The 24,467-nt window shown below is 51.6% G+C and overlaps 2 protein-coding genes across 2 annotated transcripts in view; one reads left to right on the top strand and one right to left on the bottom strand.

Annotated features, from left to right (window-relative positions):
- Positions 1 to 494: 494 nt before the first annotated feature.
- On the bottom strand, positions 495 to 4,097 carry CCDC103 (coiled-coil domain containing 103). Its single transcript, XM_004621012.2, has 4 exons — positions 3,986 to 4,097; positions 3,709 to 3,860; positions 2,623 to 2,755; positions 495 to 1,418 (listed from the first exon to the last, which is right to left on the bottom strand). Exons 2-4 carry the CDS (start codon positions 3,849 to 3,851, stop codon positions 966 to 968), a joined length of 729 nt encoding a protein of 242 aa, XP_004621069.2. The 5' UTR covers positions 3,852 to 3,860; positions 3,986 to 4,097; the 3' UTR covers positions 495 to 965.
- A 1,381-nt stretch (positions 4,098 to 5,478) lies between these two features.
- Positions 5,479 to 24,467, top strand: part of EFTUD2 (elongation factor Tu GTP binding domain containing 2) — a 33,157-nt gene continuing 14,168 nt past the window's right edge. The window contains exons 1-11 of the mRNA XM_004621010.2: positions 5,479 to 5,593; positions 9,933 to 10,041; positions 12,039 to 12,204; positions 13,321 to 13,399; positions 14,634 to 14,709; positions 15,084 to 15,149; positions 15,836 to 15,871; positions 17,356 to 17,446; positions 18,522 to 18,604; positions 20,135 to 20,301; positions 21,529 to 21,653. Of these exons, the coding sequence (XP_004621067.1) occupies positions 9,937 to 10,041; positions 12,039 to 12,204; positions 13,321 to 13,399; positions 14,634 to 14,709; positions 15,084 to 15,149; positions 15,836 to 15,871; positions 17,356 to 17,446; positions 18,522 to 18,604; positions 20,135 to 20,301; positions 21,529 to 21,653 (994 nt within the window). The 5' untranslated portion in view covers positions 5,479 to 5,593; positions 9,933 to 9,936. The remainder of the gene's footprint in view (positions 5,594 to 9,932; positions 10,042 to 12,038; positions 12,205 to 13,320; positions 13,400 to 14,633; positions 14,710 to 15,083; positions 15,150 to 15,835; positions 15,872 to 17,355; positions 17,447 to 18,521; positions 18,605 to 20,134; positions 20,302 to 21,528; positions 21,654 to 24,467) is intronic.

Below are 24,467 nucleotides of genomic sequence, written 5' to 3' on the forward strand. Positions count from 1 at the left end.
CATCATGGGGACATTAAGTCCTTGTTTGAGGGATTACTAAAATGTTGTTACAAGTTAAGCTTTCTGTGTATTTTTTGTTTATTGAGAGATTGATTGGCTCACATTACATTCCATCCAATCTGCTGTGATACTACTGGATTTTCAGTGTTGTTAAGTTCTGAGTGTTGTAAAGTTTAAAAATCCAGAATTTTGGGGCTGAAGCGATAGCACAGTGGGTAGGGCGTTTGCCTTGCATGCAGCTGACCTGGAATTAAATTCCCAGCATCCCACATGGTCCCCCGAGCACTGCCAGGAGTTATTCCTGAGTGCAGAGCCAGGAGTTAACCCCTATGCATCTCTGGGTGTTACCCAAAAAGCAAAAAAAACAAAAAGAAAAATCCAGAATTTTGAACTGGGCAGTCCAGCTGGAGTTTTATTTATTTTTTATATTATTATTATTATTATTGCTTTTTGGGTCACACCCAGTGATGCTCAGGGGTTACTCCTGGCTTTTGCACTCAGGAATTACTCCTGGCGGTGCTTGGGAAGACCATATGGGATGCTGGGGATCGAACCCGGGTCGGCCGCATGCAATGCAAATGCCCTACCCGCTGTGCTATTGCTCCGGCCCCTGGAGTTCAAGTTTTAATTGGGTTGTATCCAAGAAATTTTTTGTGGCTAGTTGATCTCTTTCGAGATTTATGTTTGAGTCTCTGGAACAAGGCCAGTAGGATCAACTTATATGGTGGCGGCGGAGGTGGTTCATGAGTTTGATTGCCAGGGCTTCCCTGGACCTGCACAGCTCTGAGCATCAAGTGGCTAAAGGGTCGGAGAAGTGGGGAAGGTTTTATTCTATTCTCTGAAAGGCTCCAGTTGAGGAAGGGATGAGGCATGCACTTTCCACCCGTCCCATCAGGATACTCCAAGGCCCCAGACTAAAAACTGCCTCCTGTGACCCCTGGGGCCGCTGAAGGCAGCTGGTCTTGTCAGTCCACTTGGTACAGCCCCAGCAGCTCTTGCAGGAGCCCGTCTTCCTCCCAGAACTCACCAGGCTGCCGCCCCTCCGGACCCCGTTCCCCCTGGCTGAGCCCCACCTCGGGGACGGAGTTGCTCATGGCCTGCAGCTTCTGAAACAAGCCCCGACAACTCTGCCGCTCGGCTGGGCTCAGGAGGCTGAGGTTCAGGGCGAAGCGGCCCGTGTGGGCCAGGCCGAGCAGGATGTCCAGCACCCGCGGCCGGTCTGCTGGCCTCACGTGGTCCGCCAGCGCTGCCAGCAGCTCCCCCAGGAGCCCGAAGCCCACGTCGGTGCGGAAGAGGCTGCCCAGCTTTGTGCCCCCGAGCTGCAGCAGAGCCTGGTAGCGCTCCTGGCCACCCTGCAGATGTCGCCGCCAGTCGCGGTAGAACTCCGCCGAGGTCTCGGGCTGGAAGGGCGGTTTCTCCTGGAGCAGCGGGAAGGAAAGGGCGGCCTTTTCTTTCCTCTCCCCGCGGTTCCAGGACCATGAGTGTGAGGTGGGTCTGGGGCTCTGTGCTCGGTGCTGGTGGGGTTCACTGGGAGACTGCAGCCCTCATGGACCACACTGTCAGCTAAGCAGGATCCAGGTGGGACTGGGAAGGAGGGGCCTCAAGGACCCAGGTCATGACTGGAAATTGCCAGTTGACCGAGACTTTTTCTTTTTTCCTTTCTTTTTTTTTTTTAATTTATTTTGGTTTTGGGGCCCCTCCTGGCTGTGCTCCTGGCTCTGTGTTCAGGGGTGGTTTAGTTCTAGTGGGTTCAGGAGGCCATAGGGTTTTGTTTGGTTGTGTTTTATTTTTGGGGGGGGGGGGGTAGAGCACATCTGCAGTGCTCAGGGATCACTCCTGGCTCTGCACTCAGAAATCACTCCTGACTGGGCTGGAGCAATAGCACAGTGGGTGGGTGTTTGCCTTGCACATGGCCAACCCGGGTTCGATTCCCAACATCCCATATGGTCCCCTGAGCACCACCAGGAGTAATTCCTGAGTGCAGAGCCAGGAGTAACCCCTGTGCATCGCCAAGTGTGACCAAAAAAAGCAAAAAAATTTAAAAAATAAAAAAATAAGTTGACTCCTGGCATGCTCAGGGGACACTATAGAATGCTGAGGATTGGACCTGGGTTGGCTGCATGCAAGGCAAGTGCTCTACCTGCAGTATTATCTCTCCAGTCTCTGAGACCCTAGGAATTTCAACACAGGTCCACCTTCTCTGCTGGACTATCTCTCTGGGCCCTCACCAGGATTTTCCTACTGATGGCTGTGGACAGTCTTGCTCCATGAAGGTGAGTCAAGGGTTACTCTGAAGAGTGTGGAAGGATGACTGGACAGAGAAGAGAGAAAGACACTCAAAGATCTGATAAGCCGGGTCTCCAACACTGTCCAGGATCATTGTACTAGATACCATATAACCAGGAAGGGAAACACCCCACACGTGATCTCAGTGCAAGTGGGATGACTCTGCAGACCTAGCTAGTTCAGTTTCCTGACTTGTACTCAGTTTCACCACACACTGGCTTTTCTTTCTGGGGTACTGGCCTCACTGGAGAAATAAGGAAGAGGGGTATGTTATAAAAAGGCAGGACCAGAGGTGTAGGGTAGAGGACCCTGTGGGACCAAAGAGGAAGGACTCACCTGGGAGAAATCAGTGGTCTCCTCCTCGGGGGCTCTTTCCAGAGTATAGTGGCAATTCCAGGGTGCAGTATTCTTCCCTCCAATTTTGTCCTTTCTCTCCAGTGGCTTCAAATGTGAAGCAAGGACAATACCCCTGTGAGCCATAGACACGAGATTGGGGGATAGACTTAATGCTGCCTGAGGGCATGGGGGCTTCATTTTGCATAATACAGATAGACTCTGTTGTCACACCACTATGACAACAATAACAACAGCAATGATGACAACAATAGTAATAATAGCTAATGCCTTTTTTTTTTTGCTTTTTGGGTCACATCCAGCGATGCACAGGGGTCACTCCTGGCACTGCACTCAGGAATTACCCCTGGCGGTGCTCAGGGGACCATATGGGATGCTGGGAATTGAACCCGGGTTGGCCACGTGCAAGGCAAATGCCTTAGCCGCTGTGCTATTGCTCCAGCCCCAATAGCTAATGACTTTTGAGCGTGGTACTGTGCAGCAGACATGGTCCTCAGATCTTCCATGTTATAAATAATTTAATCATGATGGAGATTACTCTTTTTTTGTTTATTTTTGGGTTATATCCAGCAATGCTCAAGGATTACTCCTGGCTTTGCACTCAGGAATGACTCCTAGTGGTGCTCAGGGAACTATAGAGGATGCCAGATATCAAACCTGGGTTGGCCGCATGCAAGGCAAGCGCCTTACCTGCTGCAATCTTTTTTACAGGTGAGGAATATAGGCCCAGATATATATAAAAAGCCTGTACAAGATCAGACAAGTAGCAGAGGGGTTGATGAGACTAAGCCAGGAATGTCCTGGATTCAGAACTCATGTTTTGGAGGCTGGAGAGACAGTTCAAGGGCCTAAAATGCATATTTTGAATGCAAGAGGCCTGGGCTTGATTCCCAGCACCACAATTTCCTGGGTACTTTTGGGAGAGACCCCTGAGCACTGATCCAGGAGTAGCCCTTGAGCACTGCTGGGGCTCAGAAAGAAAAAAACAAACAAAGAAACCCACCATGGTCTTATTCACTATAATGCACCAACGCAGAAAATTCTTAGAACAAGGCGCATGAAGCTAACCTGAATTCTTCATAGGAAGCCACCCTCTGTTCCACTGCTCGAAACTTGGCCGCATTCTCCCTTTTGTATTTCTCATCAGCATCAAGTGCAGCCTGCAACTCTCTCTCCAAAGCCTTGAAGTCAATGATGGCATTCTTTTTCATGGTCTATGCCTGACAAGGCAAAGGAAATGGACAGCAACATCAGGATGGAGAGAAGGAGTGTCCATCTGGATTCTTTGAAGCCCACAGAATTATCCAAAAGCACTCTTTTTGCTTGTTTGGTTTGGGGGACATACCTGTGTGAAGTGCAGAGGGTCTTAGTCCTGGCTCTGTGCTCAGGGATCAGTTCTGGCAGGGCTCTGTGGATCCTATGAGGTGACAGGGATTGAACCCAGATCAGAGGTAAAGGTCCTTCCCACTGTGCTACCCCCCCCCCGCCCCACTGCCAAAGCTCTCTTGAGTATCTTATCATTTGTCCTAGATGTTACAAAACCCACTTCTATGCTTTCCAGAGGGAAACTGAGTTTCACAGTGAGGATATGCTTGAGCCTTGTCCCTGAGAACCGAATAATGTGTCCTGACTTTCAGATTAGAGTCTGGCCTTAATTTTCTTGTCCAAAAATATTTTAAGTTCGATGCTTTGGCCATAGAGAATTTCGATCGCAAAATTCAATTCCTTCACTCTTCCACATGGGCACACTCTATAGAATAGTTGTAATAAGTGAGCTTACACAAAAGCAGAACTATTGTTACTGATTCCCAGTCCAGGGACACAATTTCACCCTTCATTAAATGTCTTTAATGGGGAACGATACTTTCCAGCCAAGCCACAAGCAGTGACTGAGCAGGAGATCAAGCAGAAAAGGCAGAGGAGGGGACTTAGTGATCCCTGCCCTGAAAATCCCTTTATTTCTGCCCAGCTCTGGAGCACAGGTCCTTGTGGATTCCCAAACCCAAATCCCTCTGTTCAGCCGAGGACTGGAGCATAGGTCCTTGGCACATGGGCAACCTCGTTGTTTCTGTTACTGCAGTTCTGCAAATGTCCCCATTATTTAGGATTCATTGACTCGCTCCTCAGTGAGATCACCGATAGGTACTAGTCTTGGCCCTGGCCCTGATTTATTTTCTGTGATGCTTTGAAAACTCAGACTGGGGGAAGAGGGCGTTTGCCTTGCACGCAGTCGACCCGGGTTCGATCCCCAGCATCTCATATGGTCCTTCGAGCACTGCCAAGAGTAATTCCTGAGTGCGGAGCCAGGAGCAATCCCTGAGCATCGTAGGGTGTGACCCAAAAAGCAAAAAAAAAAAAAAAAAAAAGTAAAAAGAAAAGAAAACAGACTGGGCTAGAGGAACTGGGCGGACCAAGAAGCGCACTCAAGCGTCCTGTCCCGTTCTGAGGCCTCCCAACTTTGAATAAATAGAACGAACTCTTCCCTCTCCGAGAACGGATCCACCTGACCTTGACCCCAGCAGCTTGGTTCTCTTGCTTTCTTGGGGGATCCCCTAAAACGCGAGAAAAAGACACTTAGAAAAGACCACGCCCACCAGCGGTGGTTGCCTAGCGACCGCAGCAACAGCCTGGTCACATGATCAGCGCGAAGGCCCCCCAACCCACCCCCGCTTCCCAGGCTGCCCCGAAGCGCCTGATTAAAAATTTTTTTCTTAAGGTACAAACTCTCTTTGGCGCAGGGAACGCTTTTATTTGGGCGTGGTCAGCTCCGCTGTGTCGCTTTCTGCGTCTGCGGCGGCTTTCCTCCGGCCGGACCTCAGGCACCGCTCTCAGGCACAGCGGCGGCGGCGCGGACGGGGTCCTTCCTCGGCTGCAGGCGCAGGCGGTGTGGCGGCGCGAGGCGGAAACGCGCGCGCCTGCGAGCGGCGCGGAGCTTGGGTCGAGCCGGCGGGAGGTGAGCGGGCGCGGGCCAACGACCCGGCAGGGCCTCTGGGAGGGGGGCGGCGGGGACCTGAAGGCGGGTCGGATCCGGACGGTGCCTGCTACGCCGTGTGCCCTTGTGGGTGGGGGGGTTCCGGCGGGTGGGGGGAGTCAGGGAAGGCGCCCCTCCCCCCCGTACGCACGCGCGCCCCGGCTCCGGGGGACTCCCTCGGTGCAGTGCTCCTGGGTGTGCAGGAAGGGCGGCATGGCGCCCTCGGCCCCTCTCCCAGACGCCGTCTTCCCGGCCCTTCCCAGCGCCCTCCTGGCGCCACATCTCTCGGGGGGGGGGAAGGGGTCCTGCACGTGAGCGGGAAGCGGCGGGGTGTCGGCCGCGGTAGGCGACTGTGGGCTCCGAGGAGGAAGACCCCCTTCTCTGCCTCGTCGGGGCCCTTGGCTTCCGCTAGTGCTTCGCGAGACCCGGTAGTTCTGCATCTGCTGCAGAGTGAGCAAAACGGGATGTATAAAGGGCCGAGGCTGCGGGGAAAGCCCTTGACTTTCACAACACCGCCGACCTGGGTTTGATCTCTAGCACCACGTATGGAGCACAGCCAGGTGTGGTCCAAAAACCAAAACTCAAACCCAAACAGAACCAAAGCCCTTAAGTTGTAGTTGGGGAAGGGGCGCGGGGGGGAGCGGGGAACGCGGCCCAGGACTCGGTAACGTCAGCCAACCGTGAATGTTAGTAAGAACGGACAAAGCAGCAGACGAGCGATGGGGAGGAGGCTTGCTCAGAGGACCAGGGAGGTTTGTAGAGAATGGGACGCTTCAGTAGCGTTTAGGCGGGAAGGTGTGGGCATAAAAACTAAAAGGAAGCGAGATTCCAGAGAGGACGGCTTGTGTGGCAGCCTCCAAGGAAGGAGCTTGGCTTGTACCTTGAAGCACTTGGAAAACAAATTACTGTTTTGCACCGTGGAAGGTGGACTCGAAGAAATGCTCCGGTCCCTTGCTAATGGTTATTGAGCCTGGGACTATTAAATTACTTTTTTTTTTCCCCACATGCTGTGGTTGGAGCCTTGAGCATCTCCTAGTGAGGCACATGTTCTGTCACTGGGCACCATCCCTGTCCAGTAATAATTGGGGGGTTGGGGGTGGATTGCAAAGATATTACAGCGGGTAGGGTGCTTGCCTTGCACCTAAGTTTGATCCCCTGAGCATCCCAGGTGTGGCCCAAAACCAAAACAACATTTGGGGTCGGGGAGAAAGGAGGCAGTTCTGGGAATTGAACCCAGGGCTTTGCATTTAGAAGGCAAATGCTCTTCCCTCCCCACCCAATGATAAGTTCTTTTTGTTGTTATTTTTCATGATGCTTAGTGCTTATTCCTTGCTTCTGTACTCAGGAATCACACCTGACAGACTTTGGGAGACCGTAGGGCTTGTGTAGGGGTTGTGTGCAAAGCAGGCGCCCTACCTCTGGACTGTCCAGCCCTTTTCTTTTTTGAGGTGCGGCACATCTGACTATGCCCAGATATATTACCCTGGGTCTGTGCTTGGTGATCATGGTGGGCTCAGGGGACCATATGGGGTGCTGGGGATTGAACCTGGATTGGCCAGGTGCAAGGCAAGTGTACCCACTGTACTCTCTCTGGCCTCCCACAATAATTTTTTACACAAACAATTTTGTTTCATTTTCATGATACTTTATGCAGTGCGAATTATTTCCTCTCATTTTACAATAGAGGAAATGTGCTTGGAATATCACTTGGAGTATCACTTACCTGACACTGTTTATTTGGAAACATGTGTCACTTAACGAGGTTTTGGGGCCCCTTGTCCTGAGCCTGGGAACCTTGTGTCCAAAGCTGGGCTACATGACCTAGTGCTGTGAGCTGTCTCGCTGCACTCTTGAATTTATATAATTACTAAGTGCCAGCATTAGAATTCAAGTGCCGTCCTTCCAGCTCCAGAAACCTAACCCTCCTAAACTCCTAACCCATGGCTGCAGAGCTGTTAGTCTGGGTAATTGGTATCATTATCTCCCATTCATGTTTGAATTCAATGCAGAGAAAGGTGCAAAAGGCTATATATAGCAGCTTGGGGGAGTGAGAAACTGAGAATCTAGGAAAGCGTGAAGGGAAGACTTTGAATGGAATTATAATTGGGGAAAACCTACAACTTATTAATTACCAAGAGAAAGCAAATAACTTTCTCTTGGAAAAGTCTGCTCCATATCGCCAGTCTCCCCTGTGGCAGACACTAAGATCAGGGACCACCTAAGAAGGGGTGCAATGGAAAGTATCTCAGCTATCCCGTCTGTGGTTTTCCTGTCAGGAATGTGGACTCTGAATCTAACCCTGAGGAAACAGCAGACAGACTCAGATTCAGGGATATTCTCTCGCCTTTTTGGTCTGTAGTTTACAGAAATGTCAGCATGGGGCCAAAGATGCAGCTCAGTGGGTAGAGCACAGACCTTGAATGTGTGAGGCCCTAGCTTTGGTATCTGGCATTGATGGGTATGACCCTGGCCCCTGAGCATCGCGGTAACAAGCACCCAGAAGTTTCTAAATAAGTGTCAGGTCATCCACATCAGGAAGGACTGAGCACCTATTCTGGATGGAAAGAGGCCACAGACATAAGCACTAACCACAAACCTGGACCCTGGGTGGGTCTTTGGCTGTGCCACGCACAGCGGGACTGTTTGTGAACTTGGACGCAATATGTGAATTAGATGGTGTGGTGCTGATCTGCTTTTTGGGGTTTTTGATCGGCTTTTTTTGGGTTTGTGCTTATGGGAGGGATGGGAAGTAACTAGTGCTCAGGGATCACTCCTGGTCATTCTCAGGGAACCATAGGGAGTACTAGGGATGGAGCCCAGGCCTATCCGCAAGGCAAGTGCCCTGCCCACTGTACTATCTCTCCAGACCTGAGCTGCTTTGCTTTTTTTTTGGCTTTTTGGGTTACAACCGGCAATGCTCAGGGATTAGTTCTGGCTCTATACTAAGGAATTACTCCTGCCGGTACTCGGGACCATATGGGATGCCAGGAGTTGAGCCTGGGTCAGCCGCGTGCAAGGCAAATGTGCTCCTCGTTTGTACTATTGCTCCAGCCCCCACCGAGCTGCTTTTGATGGTTGTATTGTGGTTGTGTGGGACAGTGTCCTTGTTTGCAGGGATCACACATGCTAAAACAGGAGCTGGCACATTTTTTTTTCTCTTAAGGACCAGACAATAAATATTTTAGGCTTTCTGAGCCATATGGTCTCAATTGCAACTCATCAGCTCTGCCATGGCAGCCTGACTGTATAAATAAATGAACATGGCTGTGGGCCAGTCCAGCTGTTTGTGAATACTGAAATTCAAATTCCTTATCATTTTTATGTATCATAAAATTTGATTCTTTGGATGCGTTTGTCCCAACTGTTCAAAAATGGAAGCGGCACTCTTAGCTTGGGGGCTGCTTGAAGCAGGCAGCAGGCTGGCTTTGGCTACAGGCCATCGTTTATTAATGCCTGTGGAGCCATTAGCGGGTGGTGAGTAACTCTGTCAGCAACTTATTCTCATACAGTTTAGGAGGAAGAAAGTTATTTATACTGTTCCTGCAACTCTTTGCTGTTAGAGTTTTGGAAATAGTTTTGTGGGGCTGGTTGGAGAGATAGTACAGGGATAAGGCGCTTGTCTTGCACATGGCCGACTTGGGTTTGATCCCCAGCACCACATACGGGCCCCTAAGCCCTACCAAGAGCGATCCCTGAGCGCAGAGCCAAGATCGCAGAGCACTGCCAGCTGTGGTCCTCAGGGGTTTTAGTATTAAAAAGAATTGGGGCCGGTGCTGTAGCTCGGTGGTAAAGCACTTGCCTTGCATGTAGTTTTTGGGTTCAGTCCCTGGCTCTGCAATAAAAGAAACGGGAGGGCTGGAGAGATAGTAGAGCAGGGAAGGTGCTTGCCTAGCCATGGGGGTGACCCGGGTCCTGGCTATGCGCTCAGGGGTCACTCCTAGTCATGCTCCGGGAACCATATGGGATGCTGTGGATGGAGCCCAGGTCAGCTGTGCACAAGGCAAGCGCCCTCCCCCTCCCCACTGTACTGCCTCTCCAGACCCGTGGGGTTCCCCGGTACCCCCTATGTTCCACCATATGAGCGTCAACGCTGGGATAAGCCCTGAGCACCACCAGGTATGGCCCCCCAAACCAAAGACAAAGTGGGAGAAGAGCATGAAAGTAGGAACTTCGAGTTCAGCTTTGAGAGGAGGGGGCTGAAAGGGCTTTGGGGTTGATGCCACTGGAGGGCGGCACCCACGGAAGGGCCTGTCGACGTCGGGACTGGAGATGCGGGACCCCGTCATGGTCAGACTCTCACTTCTTTCTCCTTGACTCTTAGCATCATGGATACCGACCTGTATGATGAGTTTGGGAATTATATCGGACCAGAGCTTGACTCAGATGAAGATGATGACGAACTGGGCAGAGAGACCAAAGATCTTGATGAGGTAAAGCCCATGTGGTGTCCCTTGAGGGCAGGAGGCCCATCCCAGTGTCTCTCAACCAAGAGTCCCTGTGGTTCAGTGTGCGGTGCCATGGGACAGGGCTGCTTGGCCCCTGCAGGGATTACCTAGGCCACCCCGCCACACTCAGGGGTCCCCGGGGGCATCCTCTGGTGGTGGGGAGTGGGGGCAACACACGGCAGCAGGTTGAAACAAGGTCAGCTGCATGCAAAGTGTGCCTTAGCTCCTGCACTGTCACCCCGGTTCTGCTTTATCTTCTCTTCATTTTGTTTTTCAAAGTAATCCAGTGCTGAGTCCTCTGTGCTCCAAGCGCACCCATGTCATCGTCACTCTGCTTGTTGTGTATGGTGTCTGAGCCATACCTGGTGGGGCTGGGGTTGCAGCTCCCAGCTCAGTGCTTGGGCATCGCTCCCGCTGGTGCCTGGGAACACACTGTGCTGGGGTCAAACATAGCACTCCTGTGCGTAAAGTCCTTTGAGGCTCTCCTTGGGCCCACATAGATAGATATAGATATACAGATATATATACATATATATCTGTCACTGTCACTCTTCTCCCGTTGTTCATCGATTTGCACGAGCAGGCACCAGTAATGTTTCCATTGTGAGACTTCTTGTTACTGTTTTTTGGCGTATCGAATACGCCACAGCTAGCTTGCCAGGCTCTGCTGGTGGGCGGGATACTCTCAGTAGCTTGCCGGGCTCTCTGAGAGGGATGGAGGAATCAAACCTGGGTTGGCCGAGTGCAAGGCAAATGCCTTACCCACTGTGCTATAACTAGCCGTGTGTGTGTGTGTGTGTGTGTGTGTGTGTGTGTGTGTGTGTGTGTGTGTGTGTGTGTGTGTGTGTGTGTGTGTGTGTGTGTGTGTGTGTGTGTGTGTGTGTGTTTGGGTCACCCAGCGATGCACAGGGATTACTCAATGCACTCAGGAATTACTCCTGGCAGTGCTCAGGCAACTATATGGGATGCTGGGAATCGAACCCAGGTTGGCCTCGTACAAGGCAAATGCCCTACCCGCTGTGCTGTCACTCCAGCTCCCAGGACATTTTTTTATTATATTTGTAATTCAGGAATGTGACCTGAACATAGAAAGGCCATCCTTGGTCATCATTCCGTTTTACTCCCCTTCCCAAGGCAGCCACCATAGCACATTCTGGCCCCATGGAAAGAGTTGGAGTTGGGTCAGAACACAGTTAGAAGAGGGCCCGGCTGAGATCACTGGGACCAGGGTGTTAGGAAGCAGGTTACTCCAGGGCTCTTGGACCAGGTCCCTGGGACCATACAGGGTGAATCCTTTCAAGCCCTTTAATCAGTGGTTTGGGTGATGGAAAAGGGAGGAGTACAGAATTTGCGTGTGGCCTAAGCTGGTATGTTAGATGATCGACTTTGAATTCAAAGTGATCCCAATAAACTGGAGTTCTGGGCTGAATAAAGGCTAAAACAGCCAGGGGTGTGACTTGTTGGTAAAATATATGGGTCTTGTGCTTAAAATTTGAGTTTAGCCATTGGCACCACGCCTGCACACGCACTCAGGAATCTGTTCAGTAAGAATTTTTATAAAGGGGGCCAGAGAGAGAGAGTACAGCCGTAGAGCGTTTGCCTTGGCACAAGGTCGATGCTGGGATCAACCCCCACCATCCCATGTGGTCCCCCCAAGTACTGCCAGAGGAGTGATTCCTGAGTGCAGAGCCAAGAGCGACCCCTTAGCATCCCCAGGTGTCGCCCAGAAACAAATCAGAACAATCAAAAATTTTCTGAAGCACTTAAGATTTGCATGAATTGTGGAGTAGGGAACCGGGGCATGCTTCCTGCCTTTCCAGGACCTGCTGCTTATTGGTTGAAGTGAAACTCGAGAGGGAGCATGCCTGGTACATGTGAGCCAGACGGCCGGAGCACATGCAGGGCCTTGCTCTGGCCCGTGGATGTTCAGTCCCTGGGCAGGTCAGTGCAGGTCTCTTATGTCCCTTCCCTCCTGCTTCTAGATGGATGACGACGAGGAGGACGAGGATGTCGGCGATCACGACGACGACCACCCGGGCATGGAGGTGGTGCTGCACGAGGACAAGAAGTACTACCCCACAGCAGAGGAGGTGTACGGGCCCGAGGTGGAGACCATAGTTCAGGAGGAAGACACGCAGCCTCTGACAGGTGAGGGGGCGCCGCACTGTGGGGGTGACACTGGGACAGGGAAAGGTTGAGAGCGAGCTGGAGAGTCCCTGAACATGTGTTAGTGAATTGGTTTTCTTTACTGCTTGCACGTCCAATACCTGGGTTGAGAGTCAGTTCACTCATTTGTTCTGATTATTTTGACTTTTGGGCCACATCAGCACTGCTCAGGGGTTCTTGCCAGTGCTTTGGGGACCTCGTACCTCCTGTATGTGAGGGCTGTGCTCCAGCCCCTGGTTTTAGCACTGTTTTGTGGGCTTTATTTGGGGGTTATACCCAGTGTTCCCCAGTGTTCCTTAGGGGGTACTCAGGGAACTATGAAGTGCCAGGGATGGACCTGGCACTCCTGCGTGCAGTTCATACACTCCAGCCCTTTGAGCCACTTCCCAGGTCCGGTTAGGTGTTTTAGCATTCAGAAAAACTAAATATTAGTAATTTGGGGCTAAGGAGGTAGTTTAGGGATTAAGGATCTTGCCTCTTCTCTGGCTGGCCCAGGTTCAATCCCTGACACCCCATAAGTTCCCCTGAACACCACCCCACATTCCTGAGCACAGAGCCAGGAGTAAGCCCTGGGCATAGCTGCCAGGGGCAAGTTATTTATCTAATAACTATTCAGGTGTCTGAGTGTTGTGTTTAATTTCTCCCCCACTCTTGGGTTTTGTCCATGCCAATAATCTCAGGTCCTGTAACTAGTTTTCACAATGCCTATTTCCACTTTAAGGATTTTTATTGATTTTATTAATGCAAGGAGAGATTTTGTGAATCTTCTGTTTGCTTTTGCAACGCTGGAAACAGAATTTAGGGCCTCACCTAAATTTAGCTCTACCTGCCTGCCCTTTCCCAGCACGGAGAGTTTTGAACTGACGTGGACCCCAGCCTGTATTCAGCCCTTCTTCCTTCCTTCCACAAAGTGGAGTCCAGATTCCGCCTTCCCCTTTCATGTCCGTCACGGTCCCGTGCCAGACCACCTTCCGGCACTTGATTCAGGTAGCATAACCTGAACAAACCTGGAGGTGCAGTCCGAAGCAGTCGAGCTCTGTGCTTTTGAGTTTCATGCCTGCCCTTACGTGCCTCCCTCTCATTTCCCCCTCCCCCCAGAACCTATTATTAAGCCGGTGAAAACCAAGAAATTCACCCTGATGGAGCAGACGTTACCTGTCACGGTGTATGAAATGGAGTAAGTTACCGGGTTTTAGCCTCAGCACTGAGTCATGGGGGCTCATTTCCCATAGGGGTGGGAGGTGGTTGTAGGCGGTGGCTTACGGTTGAATTAGTGAGTTGGAAAAGCAAAATTCCCTTCCTTGATGAATTTTTTCACTTAGCTTATATGGTTATTGGGATGGTTAGATTTGATCTTAAGTTTTCTCTGGGGTCTCAGACAGATCTCACTGATGTTTCTTCTTCCAGACCTTTAGCATGAGAAGCCAGGCTTTGAGTCAGAACTTGGTGTTGTAGTGATCATGGGTGGGGGCAGGGAGGTGGGTACAGAGCCTTTTTTTTTTTTCACTTGTAAGATTACTAAGCATGAGTACTGAAGAGATAGTCCAGGCATTAAGTGCTTACTGTGCTTGTAGCTGAACTGAGTTTGATCCCTGCCACCACAGATGGTTCCCCAAGTATCACGAAGACTGACCCCTGAGCATAGGGCCAAGAGGGAGCCCTGAGCACTACTGGGTGTGGCCCCTGCCCAGTTCTAACTGCCCCAAGTACACTGCATGTTTGGGGAACATAATAACCCTTTAGTTTGAAAAGGAGGGTCCAGATGAGTAGATTCATATATAAAATAATTTGGGGTCTTCTTACTGCAATTAAGTTTTTTATTTGGGGCCACACCCGGAGATGCTCAGGGGTTACTCCTGGCTCTGCACTCAGTAATTACTCCTGGTGCTACTTGAGAGACCATATGGGATGCCAGGGAATCAAACTTGGGTCAGCCGTGTGCAAGGCAAACAATGCCCTACCTGCTGTACCATCACTTTGACCCCTCCTTATTGTAATTATGAAAAATATTTTCATTGGGCCAGAGAGAGAGTACAATGAATACCTTGCTTGTAGTCAACCAGGATTTGATCCTAGTACAATCCCCTGAGTGGTGCCAGATCCTTAAGCACCTCTGGGCTTGGCCTCCAAACCAAAAAAAATTTTTATTAACAAATGCACTTATAGTTAAGATGCCTATATATTGAAGTGCTTATGTCTCATTATTAAGTAATAAAATTGTGGAGTTGGTGGGGGGCCCATACCTGGTGGTGCTCAGGGCTCAGTCCTGGTTCTGCCCTCAGGAATTACACCTGAGTCATGGTGCTCAGGGGACCATATGGGATGCTGGGGGTCAAACCCTGGTCGGCCATGTGTAAGATGCCCCTCTCCATGGAAACTTCAGCCAAAATCCTTCTTCTCTTGCCTTTCAGTTTCTTGGCTGATTTGATGGATAACTCAGAGCTCATCAGAAATGTCACCCTTTGTGGGCACCTCCACCACGGCAAGGTCAGTGCACTGCTGGGTTATAGGGACAGAGCCCCTCTCGCGCCTGCACATGGGCCGGGGCTGGAGACTGGGCAGCTGGCTGGGGACGCCTGGCTTTCCCTCAAAACAGACTGGGCCTGTGTCTCACATGCCAGCCTGAGCACTGCGTCCACATCAAGTCAAAGGGGGAAACTGGCTTTCATTTCCTGGAAGATGCTTGTCCGAGGAAGATTTCATCTTTGATTTGAAACTTTACTAGTCCTGTGGCTTCAGTGTTCATCCTTTGCTGCCTCATAATTCTTGCTCTCCTTCTTCCGAGCCGAGGTGCTGCTGCAGGGAGGGTCAAGTTGATTTTGCCATGCCCATCAAGGCCTCAACCTTCTCTTCCCTTGCAGACGTGCTTCGTTGATTGTCTGATAGAGCAGACTCACCCAGAAATCAGGAAGCGCTACGACCAAGATGTAAGTGGGAATTCTGTCGAGGGTTTGGGGTGAGACAGTCAGAACTTTCTCTCCTCCCTCGCTCATTAGAAATCACCTACAAGGGCAGCTTTATGCTTGTGATCGCTATTAATAACATTGAAGAAAATAATTTCACCTTTCTCAGGAGCATAGAGAATATTAACCTGCAGAATTTGGGGACAATCGGTTCTGCACCGGGGGATTCCTCTGTATCCTGGTTTTTGGAGCAGTAATAGCCTACTCTCTAAATATAATACATTTGGACTTTGTTGTTATATGGTAAATTTAAATGCCTGTGAATAAGGCCAGGTGTGACTGCAAATCTCAGTGCAATAATGTTCTGGCTTTGGCAGGATGGCGCTTTGACATGCCGCTCTCTGTGGAGGACTGGTGGGGCCCCTTTACTATTCCAGGATTCCATGCGCATTTGATATAATTAGTTCTTCAGCCATACTGGTCTACAGTGAACTCCCCTTCCTTCTCTCCCCGCCCCGCCCCCTCCAAAAAAAGAATTCAAAACCGTCAGGGGTATTCTCTCTGGGAGGACCCTGGTCTCATTGTCTGGGATTTTGCGGGTGCACCCCACCGTCTTCACAAAGGTGAAGTGGAGAAATGGTGGATGGCATGTGTGTTGGGAACGCGGGGCCTGAGTTCAGGTGGTAATGATGCTTCTGTCGTTCTTTCAGCTCTGCTACACTGACATCCTGTTCACAGAGCAGGAGGTAAGGGCTCCGCGGGCAGTCTGCTTCCCACCGCACACCCATCAGCGCAAGTTTCAGGGAGCAGGGGAGCCGTTGTGATAGGACACCCATACCCAGCCCTCTCTCGCTCCCAGCCTCGGAACCCGATACAGTCACACCTTGTTCTGTTTTTTATTTTTGGTTTTTGGGGTTATGCTGGAGTAATCAGGGATTACTCCTGGCGGATTAGGGGACCATAGGGGGTGCTTGGGATTGAAATGGGGTCGGCCTGGCCAGGTGCAAGGCGAGTGCTTTCCCTGCTGTACTATTGCTCGGGCCCCAGCACCTTGTTCTTTTTTTTTCTTCTTCTTCTTCTTCTTCAAGTTTCTTTTGTTGTTTACTTGGTTTTTTGGGGGGCCACACCTGGCGGTGCTCAGGGGTTACTTCTGGCTCTACACCCAGGAATCCTGACGGTGCTTGGGGGTGTATGGGATGCTGGGGATCAAACCTGGATCGTCCTGTCGCTCCCAGTCACCTCGTGATCTGTTACTTGAACTACGAGTAGTCAAGCCCCACCCCAGCTTGGGTTGATTTGGCCTGAGAGGGCAGGTCCTAGGAGATGATGCCTCTCTTCGTGCTCTTGGTCACAAGCCTGGTGGGAGTTTTTTTGTTTGTTTTAACTTTTTGGTTTGGGACCCACCCCCACTGTAGTCTTGGCTCTGTGCTTGGGGATGACTCCTGGGGAGGCTCAGGGGGATCATATGTGGTGCTGAGGGTCAGACCTAGGTCAGTCGTGCGCAAGGCAAATGCCCTGCCTGCTGTACTCTCGATCCTACCTGACCTAACTTTTAATTTTTATGTCTGGGGGGGAGGGTGTGTGTGTGTGTGTGTGTGCTTATTTTTTTCTTTTTGGGTCATACCCAGCGGTGCTCAAGGGTTACTCCTGGCTCTGTACTCAGGAGTTACTCCTGGTGGTGCTTGGGGGATGCCAGGGATCAAACCTGGGTCAGCCGTGTGCAAGGCAAATGCCCTACCCACTACTCTACTCACTCCGGCCCTTTTTGTATATCTTGTATGTTAGTTTTATAGCACCAAAAAAAATAGAATGCTGATGATTTTAAAAGATTTTTTTATGCTTTGTGTATATCCAGTCTCTAATTCATTTTTTTTTTTTTTTTTGGTTTTTGGGTCACACCCGGCGATGCACAGGGGTTACTCCTGGCTCTTCACTCAGGAATTACCCCTGGCGGTGCTCAGGGGACCATATGGGATGCTGGGATTAGAACCCGGGTCGGCCGCGTGCAAGGCAAACGCCCTACCCGCTGTGCTATCGCTCCAGCTCTAATTCATTTTTAAGTTAGTGCTATTTTGCCTTCAAATTGCCACCCCTCTCCCCCAGTGGTGTTTACCAGCACGATATTTCCTCTTCAAGTCCTTTCTGGGTAGAGGCCAGGAGAGAGATGGGCAGTGCGCCTGCAGCTGTGCTGGGCAAGGCGTCGGCCCTGACCTCTTCCTCTGGTTCCCAGAGGGGCGTGGGCATCAAGAGCACCCCGGTGACCGTGGTCTTGCCTGACACCAAAGGGAAGTCGTACCTCTTCAACATCATGGACACACCAGGTGGGCACACCCTGACCTTCCCCTCGTCCAATAGGTTCTCCATGCTCTGACTCTTCCTGGAACAGGGGTTTTGTCTTTGGGGTTGTTGGAGGATTTTGTTTTTGTTTTACCTTTTCCCCACCTTTGTTGAGATCCTTTTTATTCTGGTCGCCTTGGCTTCTGTCCAGTTCATTAGCAAGCTGTGTGTTTTGATCCTCTTTTTTCCTCTCTTTTAGTGTGTTTATTGAATTTCAGGGCACGTCACTCGTTTCTGCCTGGGTGAGGCCCAAGCTAAGTGCTGAGGGAACAAAGGTGCATCACACCTGGTCCCTGGGCTCACCCTCTGGGTGATTCCATGGAGACGCCGGGAGCCTCCCATCCACTCATGGATTGGGGCGGGGAGGAGGGAGGAAGGGATGTACAGCCTTCTCTGAAACCCTTTTTTGTTTGTTTTTGGGCTGCACCTGGCTATGCCTAGGGGTTAATTCTGGTTCTGCCTTCAGGAATGACTTCTGCTGGTGCTCGAGAATCCTGTATGGGGTGCTGGGCATCAAACCTGGGTAGATCGCATGCCAGGCAAACATCCTGCCCGCTGTACTGTCGCTCCGGCCCAAGGCAGCTGACTCTTCTCTCATGGGGAAAGATCAACTCTAGGCAGAGCTTTAAATAAGACAATCCAGGGTTTTGACAGTTGGGCCTTTTGACCCAGTTGGGTGCCTGAGGCCCTGAGACCCCTCTGTCTCTGCTTTCTGCCTGTCCCCCTCCCCCCACCCCCCTACCCCAGTAGGATCTTCTAAAACTCTGGTCACCAAAGGCACCCTTCGCCTCCTGTCTTCATCCCATAGTTCTGCTTGCTTCCCGGTAGACTCAGCTGGGATGTGGGTGCGAAATCCTCGTTGGTCAAACAAAAATTCTTTCCTTTTAAATGTTGGGGCTTCCTCTTTAAAAAGTTGTACCCAGGATGTGATACAAAAGGGGATTTTAGACACTGCAGCACCACACTGGAGCTGTGGGGGGCGGGGAGGGGGTGGAGGGGTTCGCACGAAATACCTCCTCCCCCTACCATGCCGTGATTGACTTCGCCTTTGCTTTTCAGGACATGTGAATTTTTCTGATGAGGTCACAGCCGGCTTGCGCATCTCGGATGGGGTGGTCCTCTTCATCGACGCTGCGGAGGGGGTGAGTGCCAGTGGCCCCAGGGCCCTGCCCCGCTAGGGTTCCCCGGAGCACGGGAGCTCAAAGCAAATGGGGCTTGAGGCATGTGTCAGAAGAAGTCCCGAGTGGCGGCACAGGGTGGGGGTCTCCTCTCCTAGTGCACCCCTGAGTGCAAGGCTCCACTGCTCCATGGAGATTGAGTTTGATGGCGCTTGGTGAAGTAACAAGACCCAGAAACTTCCCGTGTGTGTTACTTAGCTCTCCAGCCACACTCCACACTCCCTCGGCCCTCCACACCCCACACCTCAACCCCCAGGGGAAAAAAAATGAGTATTTTTCTTCTGTGTGAGCCCTAATTTCATGGTCTGGATTTCTGTGGGTGCCGTCATCCCACCCCCCACTCCCCCCATCTTCAGTCTGTTCTGAGGCACAGAATCGCAAAGATAGCAGACAAAGGTGAATCAAAGGGGGGGGGCGGGAAGTCCCGTGTATAAAGGTTTCCAGTTATTAACCAGCTCCTCTAACCTGGAGGCTGGATCAAAAAGGCCCAGAGTATGGGGCCGGAGCGATAGCACAGCGGGTAGGGCGTTTGCCTTGCACGCGGCCGACCCGGGTTCGATCCCCGGCATCCCATATGGTCCCCCAAGCACCGCCAGGAGTAGTTCCTGAGTGCAAAGCCAGGAGTAACCCCTGAGCATCGCTGGGTGTGACCCAAAAAGCAAAAAAAAAAAAAAAAAAAAGGCCCAGAGTAGCTTGTTTTTGGTGCTAGGGATCAAACCTGGGGCCTGTGTGTGTGTGCAGTGTCCGCCCTACCACCGAGCCACGTCCCTGGCCTGAACTTCTGTTTTGGGGGCAATACCCCAAGGTGCTGTGTCTTCCTGGCTCTGCTCAAGACTGATATGCTGGGGTCACCCTTATGTAGGGCAAATCTTCTGGAGGGTCTTTTGTACATTGAAATTCCATTGTTAACCTCATCCGGTCGTTGTGGAGCTCGCCAGCAGAGGGAGCCAAAGATGCTTTTTTGACCCTCCTGGCTGTGTTTCGGGGACAATTTCAAATTTAGGTAAAAGCAGCAAGAATAGCAAATCACCCTCATTTGCTTTTTCGCTTCTTTCTCTTTGTACTCATGTGCCTGTTTTCCCCTTGCACTGTTTGGAAGGAAATATTTCAGAATGCAGTGCATGCCCTTAGAGCCCCGGGTTCGACCTCAGCACCACAGGGTTCCCCGAGCACTGCTGGCTGTGGCGACTCCCAGGCACTGCATCAGGAATTGCCTCTGAGACCCGCCAGGTGGGACCCCCCCCTAAAAAAAAAAAATTATGGGTTCATGACTTCCATTCTAGCCCTGAAGGTCTTCTCTCTGGCACCTCAAAGCCAGGCCCCCAGCATTAAGTATGTATGCATGTGTCCGTCCTGCACAATGCCTCTTGGAGCTCCCCTGGCTGCTTTCGGGCACAAGTACCCCCAGCTCCTTTCCTTGTGCTTCGTTCACTGAAGTAGTGCTCTCGGCTCCGTCGGGCCTGCATCCACCAGCTCTGGGCCTCTGCCCCTCAGGTGATGCTGAACACGGAGCGGCTGATCAAGCACGCCGTGCAGGAGCGGCTGGCCGTCACCGTGTGCATCAACAAGATCGACCGGCTGATCCTGGAGCTGAAGCTGCCGCCCACGGACGCGTACTACAAGCTGCGCCACATCGTCGACGAGGTCAACGGGCTGATCAGGTCTGGGACCCCCGGGGGCTGGCCTCTGTCCGCAGGGACTTGCCATGAGGGACCCGAGCCTCCAGCCCTCTAGGGCTGCATTGCGTTTCTCAGCGTGAGTCAGGGAGCCTGGCGGACAAGCCCGAGGCACTGCCGGGCTCCCTGCCGCCTCCTGAGCAGCTGCAGCCTTGTCACCAGGCCTTCTCTTTGGTGTTGGACTTGGGGTTTTCCTTTCTGTTTTGTTTTGGGCGTCACATAGCAGTGCTCCTGGCTCACTGCCTGCTCTACACTCGGGTCACTCCTGGTGAGGCTCGGAGGGCCATTTGGGGTGCGGGAGATCAGACGCTAGCCTCCCATCAGGAGCACTGCACAGCTGCACTCACAGGCTCCTCCCCCTGTCCTGTTGGGGAATGACCGAGAGTAGCCAGAATCTGCTTTAGTGGCAGTAGGTTGAAGTGCAACACGAGGGACAGCTTTAGTCTGTCTGTGGAATCAGGCAAATTCTGAGTTCCCAGAGTAGGGAGGGAAAGAGATGCACCCCACCACTGAAGTGGGGGTGGCGCCGTGTCACTGAGACATGGGGGGTGCATGCTTTCAGCACAGCTCTGGGCTCTCGAGGAGCAGTTCTTCGGGCGGGGAGGGGGGGACTGTTCTTTATAAGCCAGTACTTGTTAAGACTCCATGGATCAGTGTGGGCTTGACATCTGCGTTTCACTGGCTCTCTGCTCCCTGGTAGTGAGCTTGGGACACACGGTGGCTTTGGAAAAATCGTGTTTATAAACAAAGCCAGACAACGCAGGATAAAAAGGAGTACGGCCAAAGAGAGTAGGGCCAGAGGTTTTATTTGTCATGGCTTTATTAAACTGGTGTTTGTTTATCCTTGAGCACATTAGATCACTTCCTGTGTTCCAAGGTCTCAGTTCCATCCTCCAACTTCGCCCTTGTCTTTTGGATGCAGTGAGTGTCTCCCAGATTGTGCAGAATGCTCAGGGAATTTTTGTGACTGGGAGTCAGAACAACCCCATCATGTTACTTCCTCTTTGCTTGTTTTGTGTTTGTGGTGCCGGTGATTGGGGATCGGACCAGGGCCTTCCACGTGCAGGGCAACTACTCTGCTGTGAGCTGGGCCCTGGCTCCGTTCCACCCTTACATGAGGGAGTTGGCAAAGCAGAGTGCGCTCTGGGCGCGGGCGGGGCTGGAGGGCCGGGCAGCCGCCTGTGCGCTCACTCACGTGGGTCTCCCTCGCAGCATGTACTCCACGGACGAGAATCTGATCCTGTCCCCGCTCCTGGGCAATGTCTGCTTCTCCAGCTCCCAGTACAGCATCTGCTTCACGCTGGGCTCCTTTGCCAAGATCTATGCTGACACCTTCGGTAAGTGCTGGCTGGCAGTCTGTCTCGCCAGCCCCCCCAACACCCCGCATTTCTTTGCCGCCGTCGCCGAGACTTCCTGTCGGAATCCCTGCCCAGGAGCATGTGCTTTCCCCAGTGACTGTCGGAATGGCGCTCTTTGGGGTCTCTAGAGAGACACTTTTCTGACCGAATGGTTTCTAACAATAGAAAACAAAGGTGACTCAGGGGATTCGCTTCAGGAATAAGAATCTCCTCTAGAGTGTGGCAGATTTTGTTAGAAAACAGAGTCTGCTGCCCACAAGGCGCTTCCCGACCTCCTCACGGGGACTCTTGGGCCATTGTAGGTACAGAGGAGGTGGCCGGCCTGCATTTGTGGTTGGCATGCAGCACCTGCCTAATCTGGCCATTGCGTGTGCCATTTGCCAGTTCCAGGGCCATTGTTCAGCTCAGAGGCTCTCACTCCCCACCCCGCGGCCTTCCCAGCTGCCTCAGATAGGCGCTCGCTGTGTCCCAGCTGGGGGCAGTGGTGCGGGGGCGGGGGGGGGGGGGGCGTGAAGCTCAGGGAGTCCCTTCCTGCTACTTAGCCTGCCTCCCTCCACTTGGATACATTTGCTCCTGTGAAAAACATGGGCAGTTGCAATGTGGTGTGTATATAGATTTTAAACATGCACATCGGTAATTCATTCTCACTGTAGGAAAGTAGGATTTCATGCAGAAAACAAAATTGGGGGGATGGACAGGTAGCTTGATGGGCTGGAATGCAGCGTGCTTTGTGTGTAGAAGGCCTGGATTCGATCCCACATGGCATGGTGACCCAAGTGAGTAGCACAGATGTGAACCTAAAAACAAAAAAAAAAAGAGAGAAAAGAATAAAAGAGAATTCCCCTTATTAGAAATTACCATCCTTTGGTTAAGTTTCACATTCAGTGTTTTATATAAATTAGGTCGTATTTTATAGAACAAGGTATCCGTGATATATAATAATGTTAGCACTCAGCTTTGGGTGCCAAGAAATTGCCTGTTTCAATATGTTGATGTATAAAATGTATTTTATCAAGATGTTTGCCTCCGGAGTTGCTGTGTAGGTGTACTCTCTCTTCATCAGTCATTTGTTTTAGTTGTTTTGAGATGATTTTCCTTTTTTTAAGATCAGTAGATGAGCAATACATGAAATTCATCTGAACAGCCTTCTTTTAGTTTCAGAATGTTCTTTGTATTGGCGTGGAAAGCAAAATTGAGGATTTTTCGGTAATTAGATGTGAAGCTCATCTTTGTTTGATTGGAAATGGCCCTGAGCCTCAGGAGAGATTATTGCTTGGCCTTTGGATGCGGTTTGTCAGGAATCACAGGTGGGCTTCTAGAAAGTTAGGCCTGGACCTGATCCTGGAAAAGTTCGGATCCTTTTGCTTTGTTTTATCATGTGAGGATGTAGGCCCACGAGTCAGAAACTCCGGTGGGGACAGGACAAGAACTGTTTTGCCTTTCCTTTCTCCTCATATTGCCATGCTATCAAAAAAGTCATCCTGTGTTGGTAGTGTTTTTTGTGTTGTTTTATTCATTTGTTTGCTTTTGGACCACATACAGTAGTGCTGCTCAGGCTATTCCTCCTGATCTGTCACCCCTAGCAGGGAACCAGGTGTAATACCCAAGATCCAACCCAGGTAGGCTTCGTGCAGTACAGGCACCTTAGACCTGTAGTATCTTTCCAGTCTGATCCCGTGTTCTCTTGCAAGGACTACAGCGAGCAGGAGGAATATTCCTCTGACTTCTGAGACCTTTGTCTGGTAGGTGAATAGGATCCACAGAGTGACAAACAGTGGGAAGGCAAGATGGGTCTTGTACCAGAGAGCAGCTCTAGGGATGTGGAACTGTAGGGATTCCGGAGTCTCAGTTCCAGTGGCCTGGGAGCTAGGGAAGCTTGCCTTTAGCGTGTGGGACCCTGGAGGCTAGGAGACCTGGAACTCTAGGCTTGGGAGCAAGGGCACCTGGATGGATGTGTTGGCCTTGTACTGACTGTGACCTGTCTCACCAAGGAGAAGATTTGGATTCAGACTGCAGCTGGCTGGGTCAGGACCACAGTGGGATTTGGAAAACCAGCTTTTGGAGTTCAGACGTTATCCTGCAGGCAGCTCGGAACTGTTCAGGATTGGAGCAGGGGCTGGAGAGAGCACAGGGGCTCAGCGGCTTGCCTTGCATGTGGCTGACCGCAGCTCTGTCCCTGGCTGTGTGTCCCTCAAGCACCACCAGAAGTCATCCCTGAGCACCACTGGGCATGGGCCAAAGACAAAGGAGTGGGGTGGTGATAGTGGGCAAAACTGATAGACTAGAGCTGAGAAGGCACTGAGAAGTGCAGAGTACACTGCATTTCAACGTGGCCATATCTGTGAACTGATGGGAGCAACACTGGGGGGGTCTTTCCTTCCCGTGTCTGTGAAACCTCCTTCAGGCCTGGGTGGGTTGGTTTTTTTTTTGCTTTTGGGTCACACCTGGCGATGTACAGGGGTCACTCCTGGCTCATGCACTCAGGAATTAGCCCTGGCGGTGCTCAAGGGACCATATGGGATGCTGGGATTCGAACCCGGGTCGGCTGCGTGCAAGGCAAACGCCCTACCCGCTGTGCTGTCAGGCCTGGGTTTGGTTTGTCTTGGCTTGGGGGCCACTCCTGGCTCTGTGCTTAAGGATCGCGCCTGGCGGGGCTCAGGGGACCATCTGTGGTGCCGGGATCGAGTGCAGGTCATCCACACACTGTCCCCTGAGTCCTATATCTCACTAGGCTGGTTCTTAGGAGCACTTGAGCCACTGATGTCTGTGTTGGTGACTCAGCATGTGTGAAAG

The sequence above is a fragment of the Sorex araneus genome, chromosome 3, assembly GCF_027595985.1.
Source record: "Sorex araneus isolate mSorAra2 chromosome 3, mSorAra2.pri, whole genome shotgun sequence".
In the NCBI taxonomy this organism is placed as follows: Eukaryota; Metazoa; Chordata; class Mammalia; order Eulipotyphla; family Soricidae; genus Sorex; species Sorex araneus.